At 31.6% G+C, this 10,590-nt stretch overlaps 1 protein-coding gene across 1 annotated transcript; it reads right to left on the minus strand.

Annotated features, from left to right (window-relative positions):
* Positions 1-501: 501 nt before the first annotated feature.
* LOC112639857 lies at positions 502-2,972 on the minus strand. The gene is made up of 2 exons (XM_025415024.1): positions 2,644-2,972; positions 502-912 (listed from the first exon to the last, which is right to left on the minus strand). The coding sequence occupies exons 1-2, from the start codon at positions 2,950-2,952 to the stop codon at positions 502-504; spliced, it is 720 nt and encodes a 239-aa protein (XP_025270809.1). The 5' UTR covers positions 2,953-2,972.
* Positions 2,973-10,590: the final 7,618 nt, after the last annotated feature.

The raw sequence follows: 10,590 nt of genomic DNA on the forward strand, positions 1-10,590 counted from the left end.
GGCGAAGGCGGTCTGACTGTAACATAATGGCAACACGCGGCGAAGCGGTGATTGGGGAGGGGAGGAGCGATGAGTGTGTAAGCGCGTGGCGAAGGCGTAGTGAAAAAACGTATATGCAACTTATACGTTTTTCTCTGCCTTACTTTACGTTCACGACTGCGACAGATGTAAGCACTTATCTCATTCTCTCAATGTCTCATTCTCTGTCATCAGCCCAACCTAACTCATGCATGTATGTCAGTACTGCCAGACGACAACCGCCATGTTCTTGGTTGTGTCACAGTAGCCATATTCATTTACTAACTTTTCAGGAGAGTGTACCTACTGTTCTTACTTATACTGTCGTATTACTGTGTATTAAATACTATATTTACTATGTATTGAGTAGATCATTATAACTGATAATGCAATAATTGTACATGCGATTAATATGTGCAAAAGTGTGCCATAATATACTATAAAAGATAATATATAGAAGATATAAAAAAAATATTTTATCATTTACTTTATTATTTCCTGATGTTTTCTAATGCATGATATGATATCAATTTCATTAGTAGCTTGTTCCACTTCGGAAGCCAATATCTCTAATTTAACTGTAGAATAGAATAAGATGACAGCAATCATGATATCTACATCAAGGCAGAAGACAGTCTGTGTGATTGTAAATATTTGCATAATATAGAGAATAAATTTTCGTAACAATGATTCTGTCGAAAACGGATACCACACATCTAAAGGAAATTCTTGAGATAAAAATAACGGAGAGAAAATGACAGTGATTCCTGCTACAAAGAAGGATATTGCAACAGTCGATATAAACATTGCATAACGGTTTACATATTTCTGTAGAACGATTCTTTCACGATATTTTGAGATTTCCATAAATTTTTCGATACTCATCAACAGACTCTAAAATAAATATTTATAACATTAGATAGAATTAGAATAAAATATATTTCAAATAAATTTATATATTTCAAATAATTTTTTTATACTCGTATATTTCATATATTTAATATGTTGTATAATTATCTAGCATAAAATATCAGATTTACAGAATCAAATACATTTAAAATTTGAACACGTTTATTTTATCAACATAAAACATGTATCATGTACAATATATTTAATAATTACCACAAAATATAATCCACACAAAATTTAAGACTTTAATTTCGTGTTTATGATAGTGATTTCTTAATAATATTAATTAGTAATATAATAAAAGTAAAAAGTAGTAATATAGTAAAAAATACCCACACAGCATATTATATTAAAAGATAACGAAAAAATGTCTTTTCTAAGTTATCTTTTCGACAAAAAGTTGTTCTATAAAGACATCTTTTTGCTTTGTCGAAAAAGGTGACAATAGTATGTGGCACGTGTTTCTTCGCTTGTCGCTATGCGGCGAGCAACTCTTAACTTATCTCGTATTTAATACAATATTTATTACGAAATGTATATAAAGAATTAGTAATTAATATAAGAAGCACATTTTTGCCTTTTACGAACAATAATGCAAGAAAGAGGATACTGCTCACACGCATCAATCAGAGAGAGCCACATATACATGTGCTACGCAGAATGATTGTATGCGTATGAGCCGCATCCTTTTCCTGACATTCCTGTTTATCAGTTTAATTTCTGACAAATTGAAATTAAAATAAGTTATTTAATAATCTGGATTCCTTGTTAGGATTCAGAATATTAAACAGATGATTAGAAATTAGGCGAAATAGTCCAATTGGAACAAATGAGAGAAATAGTCCATTTATTGTGTGTATTGACGTATTCTTATTATCGAGTGTCGATAATCTATATAGAATCAATCAAGTCATCTTTTAGTCATCATATGAACAAGACTAAAAAATCACTTAATTCGGGTCATGAAACTTTTAGTCATCTTTTAGTCGTCGACTTAACGATGTCGGTAAAAGATGTCTGTGACAAAAATATGTCCAGTTTTAATAATACTTTTAGATGACTTAGTGCTGTGTGGGTAGTAAAATATTATATATTTAATAATGTGTGATATTTAGTGGCATTTTTTAACAATCGATAATATATTTGTAATAATTATTGACTTTAATTTATATATCAAAATGCCATAATTTTGACACACCCACATATGTACACCTACACATATACATACGCGTGTGCTATACATGCATATACATATATACACGTACATACATACATACATATACAGGGTGTCTGCTAAACATGCGGCAAAAATTCAGGGGGTGATTTATTGGGTTATTTTAAGACTTTTTTGTTATTTGATGATTTTCGAAAAAATGCTTTGTTTCGAAAATAAAAGCAGTAAAAGTTTTTTGACCAATTTTTCGAAAAAAATGCTTTGTTTCGAAAATAAAAGCAATAAAAGTTTTTTGACCAATTTTTGTTTTTTTTTTTCTTGTAATTTTCAATAATTTTGTTAAAAAACCTGTATCGCCTGTTATCTATGGAATAAAAAATTGGTCAAAAAACTTTTATTGCTTTTATTTTCGAAACAAAGCATTTTTTCGAAAATCATCAGATAACAAAAAAGTCTTAAAATAACCCAATAAATCACCCCCTGAATTTTTGCCGCATATTTAGCAGACACCCTGTATATGTAGATAATACATGTACATTTACCTGCAGTTGTCGTTTTTTAATTCTGCACAATATTGAATTAAAAATAGCTTCGGTTAAGGCTGCTATGTGAGATATATTCTTCATTAATATACTGACATCGTTTCGAGATTTATACGTTTTTATTATCATTGGTATCCATACTGCTGCCATAAATATAAAAATAGCAGAATAATAATAAAGATCACGAAGAAAAAGTTCGTTTTTTTTAATATTCGGACGTGCAGGCCATATATTCGTAAAGGTTCCAAACACTCGAAGAATATAAAATATCCGTTCAAACTTTACATAGATGATTGCCATATTAGGCATCAATGCTTGCTACATAAAAAGATCTTGATAAAGCATGAAATAGCACATTAAAAAATGCTGCAAGAAAGAACAAGAAGCGGCAGTTTGAAGCAGAATAGTACAATCAATAATGCATTAATCATATGTCGACATATAAGCGGGAGAAAGTATGTGATCTTTCTTATGATAATGATATCTATGCCACGAGAAATAAAACTGAAACACATGCATTATATAATACACATAAATGCTTGAACAATTGCAATGGATCTATAGACATTCTTATCGATTCTTTTTTAAGTTATTCTATAATTAAGTTATTCTATAATTTCTGTAATTTTATGGTAGCATTTGCAATAGAGGGAAAGTAAGATAATTGTATCTCTATACACGTAGTATTACTTCTTACAAGGAAAGGGTCGGAAGTGTCCCCCTCCGATTTTAATGAGCTTTGAATATGTTGTAGTCTAGATCAAAATAGGAGACACGTATTTTTTTATAAGTGCTGAGTCGGCCGTTAAGGGGGTGAAACACCTTCTTGAAAAAAATCGATTTTTTCATTTCTCAGCGGATACCGTCGAAGCGATAAGAGATATAAACAAAAGTTTCAAATAAAAGTTTTATGGTCTTTAATGTACTTCAAAATCATGTAATCAGATTTGTCGAAAATGTCATATTTTTCGAAATCCCCCCCCCTCCCTTTTAATGTTTGAAAATTTTTAAATTTGTCTCATAACAAAACTTATAGCTCATTTAACGACAAATTCAATCATATATAATAAAGTTGTATTCCGAAGTCACATTTTTCAGAAATAAATTAAAAATATCCCTATACACTACTATACGCCCGCTTTATCCGCCTTATGACGCTCGTTATTCACAGCGACAGTCATTTTTCTTCGCAAACTCACAGAGGCAACCATAAATTAGCAATAAATAATTTATGAGAATATATTTTTATAAATTATAGAAATTATATTTATAAATATAATTATAAATTATATAATAATTATAATTATAATATATGTCTATATTATGTGACAATAAATATACATATAATTTATATGGAAAAGTAATGTTTTTAATGCATGAAAAATAAAACTAGTCGGACAAGGAAAATTATTGATCAGATGCCGATGTTAATAGATTCAATTCTATGAATAAACAGATGTCGCATTCGCGAAATGAGTTGGTGCAATATATTATTTTATTAACAACTGCGTGCAGTGGAACACATATTACTATTAAAGCGTCTATCGAATATACGCGAGCGCGATAGTAAATATATTTATATATATAAGAAAATAATTAAAAGGATTATAACTTATAAAGCGAGCGAAAAAATGCGTCGCGATAAGAAAGTCAGCTGCCCGAAGTGCTGATACAGCCAGTATCACACGGCCAAGTCATCAAACAGAGGAAGAAATCACTCTCGAAATAGCGCTGAATTGCAATAAAATGCGAGGAAGTCTTCGGACTTCCTTCGCTTGCATTTTGATCACGCCACTTTAGAAATAACCAATGATTTTATTTGGTCATGCCACCGCGCGATCCTCCTCCGATAATCGTTCAGAACCGGAGGCGTTAAAAGCCACCGCCTAGAAGCGGCGGACAGTCACAAATCAGTTATCAAATAATTAACAAGTGCTCGAGTTAATTAACAAGACTAGCCGTTATCCTGAAAAAACAATTGTGCCCCACGCACACAACAATACAGTATGTATGTACTTTTTCGATTTTTAAAACTTTTATAGTTTTTTGCTTTTACTTACACTTCATTCAAAATTGCGGTTTATCTGTTTTGTTTTAATGTATTTAAATTATAATTAATATTTTATTACTTTATTTAAGTTATGTGATAAAACTGTTCTATTTTTCATGAAACTCGGAAAACGTAACAAATTATTAATACGCATTAAATAATAAAATATTTTTGTTGCTAATAAGTATTTTTTTGCTAATATTTATAAAACAAATATACATAATGTTAATAATTTTTTTAGATAATGTTTAATCCAAGAAATGTAGCAGTACTGCTATACACTGCACTGTATATGACTGGGGAATTCCCAGAAAGTCCTGTTACAACAGATGAAAATGAAACAAAAGACATGATGGAAAATATGCTTCGATCAATGTATGAAGAAGCGTTTGAAGTTTATGAAGAATCATCATTAGATTTTCAAAACGAATTTGATATACCTGAAGTAGAACCTGTAATTGATGAAGAAAGAGAAGAAGACACATATTTTGTAAAAGAAATTGAATGTGTTGCGGATTCTGTACCAATAGAATATAAAAGAAATGCAGTAGAGTTATGGAGAAGTGGAACAAAAAAGTCAAGAACTCTTGCATCTATAAGAAATAGATTTCGGAAAGTCACGTCATTACGTCAATTAAGAAGATGGGAGCAGCAAGTAAATCAAGGTGGCAACAGATTTGATAAACTGAAAGAAATTTCAACATATACGTTAAATAAATTCCATGAAGGTATTGAAAAGGGAATAATTATTCATGACATTGATATTGCTCGATGGGCTCTTCGCGCACAGAAGGAAGTAAATCTACTTGGGTTTACAGCATCATTATCATGGGTAAAAAGGTTTAAGCTTGCACATAATATCGTATCTAGAAAAATTACAAAATTTATAACAAAAAAAAATTTAGCGTCAGACAAAGATTTAGAAGCACGAAGCAAGTCATTTATCGAAAATGTTAAATCTTCTATTATACAATATGGAATTGAAAATGTATATAATTCGGACCAAAGTGGATTTCAATTAGAATTTCATTCCGGTCGTTCACTATCACCTATTGGTATTAAAAAAGTAGAGCGCATAGTACAATCCATATCAGCAACTACACATAGTTATACTATACAACCTATTGTTTCAGCTGATGGTAGATTATTATCGCCTCTGTTTATTGTTTTAAAAGAACCTACTGGAACATTTGGTCCAATAGTAAAAGAAACAATGTTTAAAGATAATAATATCTTTGTCATGGCATCAAAATCTGGAAAATTAACATCGCATCATTTTGAGATCTGGATAAAAGAAGTGTTTTTTCCAAATGTTGGACCAAAATCAGTGTTATTATTAGATTCTTGGACTGGTCATTGTCCTGATATAATTCAAAGAAACAAACCAGATTTTATAGACAATATTAATTTGTTAACTATACCAGCTGGAGCAACGGGAAAAATACAACCTTTAGATGTATTCGGTTTTCGTTTATGGAAAAATTTTGTTAGACATTTTTCAGATACCATCATGCTTTTAGATCTTGACGTCAAGCTTCATTCAAGAAACAATATTTTAAAATTACAATCATTAACACATAATCAATTTTCATCACCAAGGTTTAAAAATTTATTCAAATATGCATGGTATAAAAGTGGTTATTTAGAAAAGAAACCAGAAGAATTTGATACACCAGTAGATTTTTGTTTCAAAACTAATTTAAAACCAACATGTGATATTTGCGGTGAAATTGCTGTAATTTCTTGCGCATGGTGTAAAAAATCCCTTTGTATAAATCATTTCTTTCATGATCATCATCTTTGTAACCGATATCAACCATGAATATTTGTTATTCTTGTATGCAATAATTATGTACGGTATTTTATGTAATATTTCCATATACATATATATAATGACTTCGGAATACAACTTTATTATATATGATTGAATTTGTCGTTAAATGAGCTATAAGTTTTGTTATGAGACAAATTTAAAAATTTTCAAACATTAAAAGGGAGGGGGGGGGATTTCGAAAAATATGACATTTTCGACAAATCTGATTACATGATTTTGAAGTACATTAAAGACCATAAAACTTTTATTTGAAACTTTTGTTTATATCTCTTATCGCTTCGACGGTATCCGCTGAGAAATGAAAAAATCGATTTTTTTCAAGAAGGTGTTTCACCCCCTTAACGGCCGACTCAGCACTTATAAAAAAATACGTGTCTCCTATTTTGATCTAGACTACAACATATTCAAAGCTCATTAAAATCGGAGGGGGACACTTCCGACCCTTTCCTTGTCAGTCTTCATTGTCAGATTCAGACTTTCATACATACTCGCATGCAAAACGATTTTATCCCTCAAGGCGCGTTTGCAGCTCTTATATACTATTATTCTTTGCACTCACATATACATATACAATTTTATTTCTTAGGACGTATTTATTTATTCGAACGAATAATAGTATATAAAAGCTGCAAACACGCCTTGAGGGATAAAATCGTTTTGCATACGAGTATGTATGAAAGTCTGAATCTGACAATGAAGACAAAGAAGTATGAAAAATGTCACAATCGGATAATACGAATAACACACATTTTTAACGATTGACTGTATCAATTTTATTCAAACTAGACAATGCAAAGCGCGCGCTTCGCGCCATTTATTCCCTTTTATTATATATACATTTCTCACTGTCACATAAGCTGTCAAAATTTGTAATAATCACAAATGACAGCTGCTCACAACATGAATTGAGCGCAATAAAAGAATCAATCGGCATCGCGGAAAAGAGGCAACAATACTTCGAGACTTTCGAGAATCAACTTAACATGCCTTTCTTAGAATAGAATTATATGTATGGTGGAAGGAGAAGAACGAACTTCTTCATTCAAACAAGCCATCCAAGAAACAATTAAAAAAATAGGCTCTAATAAACTTCCAAATTGCATTGCGAGACGAATTCTCGTGCGTTCATAAAGATACACAACGCTCCAAAAAGCGATAAACGACGCGAGCGAGGAAGAGAAGCTTATCGGACCATCTATCACACGAGCACCTGGCTTCTCTAATAAAAATAAATTTGATACCAAACACGCGCGACCAATTCGAGACACAAATATGCAATGCTATAAATGCAAAAATTCTGGGCACAACGGACGCGAGTTTTAGATGTGGAGATATGGAGAAATGAGGAATTGGAAATGTGGAGAAATGGAGATGTGGAGAAGTGGAGATATGTCAACTCGAGACTGCATTGAAATAATATTTTTAATTTGAATTGAACTGTTTTGGGAAACAATCATAATATATTTCGATCGACGCGATGGCTGGCGTGATCATTTTTATGAAAATAAATAAGAAAGGATGCATGCGACCATGTTTACAGATATGGAGATGTAGAGAAATGGAGAGATGGAGATATGGAGATGTGGAGAAATGGAGAAATGAAGAAATTGAGATATAGAGAAATGAAAATATGCAGATGTGGAGAAGTGGAGATATGTCAATGCGAGACTGCATTGAAGTTGTATTTTTTATTTAAATTGAACTGTTTTGGGAAACAATCATAACATATTACGATCGACGCGATGGATGACATGATAATTTTTATGAAAATAAATAGGAAAGGATGCATGCGACCATATTTACAGATATGGAGATGTAGAGAAATGGAGAAATGGAGATGTGGAGATGTGGAGAAGTGGAGATATGTCAACTCGAGACTGCATTGAAGTTATATTTTTAATTTGAATTGAACTGTTTTGGGAAACAATCATAATATATTACGATCAACGCGATGGTTGACATGATAATTTTTATGAAAATAAATAGGAAAGAATGCATGCGACCATGTTTATAGATATAGAAATGTAGAGAAATGGAGAGATGGAGATATGGAGAAATGGAGATGTGGAGAAATGGAAAAATGGAGATGTGGAGAAATGGAGGAATGGAGATGTGGATAAATGGGAAAATGTCAATTCGAGACTGCATTGAAGTTGTATTTTTAATATAAATTGAACTGTTTTGGGATACAATCATAATATATTACGGTCGACGCGATGGCTGACATGATAATTTTTATGAAAATAAATAGAAAAGGATGCATGCGACTATGTTTATATGAGTATACAGATATGGACATGTGGAGAAATGGAGAAATTGAGATATGGAGAAATGGAGATGTGGAGAAGTGGAGATATGTCAACTCGAGACTGCATTGAAGTTATATTTTTAATTTGAATTGAACTGTTTTGGGAAACAATTATAATGTATTACGATAGACGCGATGGTTGACATGATAATTTTTATGAACATAAATAGGAAAAGATGCATGCGACTATGTTTATATGAGTATACAGATATGGACATGTGGAGAAATGGAGAAGTGGAGATATGCCAAGTCGAAACTGCATTAAAGTTATATTTTTACTTTAAATTGAACTGTTTTGGGAAACAATCATGATATATTATGATCGACGCGATAACTGACATGATAATTTTTATGAAAATAAATAGGAAAGGACCATGTTTATATGAGTTTATATGTGCATGCGACCATGTTTATATGAGTATACAGATATAGACATGTGGAAAAATGGAAAAGTTGAGATATAGAGAAATGGAGGTGTAGAGATGTGGAGAAGTGGAGATATGCCAACTCGAAACTGCATTGAAGTTATATTTTTACTTTAAATTTAAATGTTTTGGGAAACAATCATAAGAAATTACGATCGACGCGATAGCTGACATGATAATTTTTATGACCATAAATGGGAAAGAATAAAACATTAAAATATATTTAGTATATACAATGTATGTACATTTATGTATACTGTATATTCTATGTATATACATTCTTGATGGAATTTACATACATAGGATGTGCAATGTACGTGCAAATGTAACCGGAAAAATACACAGAAGATCCATGGTATATACATATGTACATGAATAGTACATGCAATGTATATACACTTAGTCCATCCATCCTTTATACATATATATACATATATATATAATATATATAATATATATACATATATATATATATATATATATATATATATATATTAGGGTGGAGCGTATTTATAAGAAAAAAAATTTTTTCAAATTTTACAACGCTTGTAGATGGAAAAGGTGCGAATATGTTTAAAAATAATATTTGAAAAAGTTGGACTCGATCGGAGCTCATTATCTGCCTCCAACTTTTGTTTAAAAATTTGATTAGAAGCAAAATCATAAAAATTTTAAACAAGATGCAATTCAAAATTTCTTGAAATTTATAATTCCATTTTTGTCAATAATTTAAATTATTATAACATTTTAACATATTAAACTAATTAAAACATATAAGAGCAAATCATTTTGTACATGTATGTGTACAATGCGCGTGAGTGCTTCGACATTGGCGGTGAGACAAAGCCGTAACAAACAGGCGACGGACATCTGCGATTTTCTTTTAGTAATATTCGTTTGTTTTCTGGTCACTCGGCTACGAATCAAAGCTGCCAGATCTCCGCCGCAAGCAACATGCAACATGTTGTGAAAGGGGTAACGAGGTGAGCGTAAGTGACGGCCGATGCCCGTCTTCCGTTGCTAGCTCGGTAGGAAGAAGACAGAGGACTATTCTATCCTCTTCTACTATCCGAAGTTAGCCGAAGCGTCGAGTCCACACGTACGCTTACGCTCACCTCCTCGTTACCCCCTCCACGACGAGTTGCATGTTGCTTGCGGCGGAAATCTAGCAGCTTTACTACAAATCACGCACCTGGAAACAAGTCAGTCGATCGACAGCGAATTTGAGCAAATATATACATTTTATCCTACTCATATTCCAGATACATTCATTTTTCATTGCATACTTATGTTATTTTTGTATTATAAATTTGCTTCGAAAAATGCCAAA

This window comes from Camponotus floridanus, unplaced genomic scaffold (assembly GCF_003227725.1).
Source record: "Camponotus floridanus strain SB8 unplaced genomic scaffold, Cflo_v7.5 scaffold94, whole genome shotgun sequence".
NCBI lineage: Eukaryota > Metazoa > Arthropoda > Insecta > Hymenoptera > Formicidae > Camponotus > Camponotus floridanus.

Bases quoted from the DNA above. Each gene is read 5' to 3' on its own strand.
- LOC112639857 (XM_025415024.1), bottom strand. From the start codon at position 2,952: ATGCCTAATATGGCAATCATCTATGTAAAGTTTGAACGGATATTTTAT. The intron at 913-2,643 runs GTAAATGTACAT...TATTTATTTTAG, and splicing joins TTAAAAAACGACAACTGCAG to AGTCTGTTGATGAGTATCGA.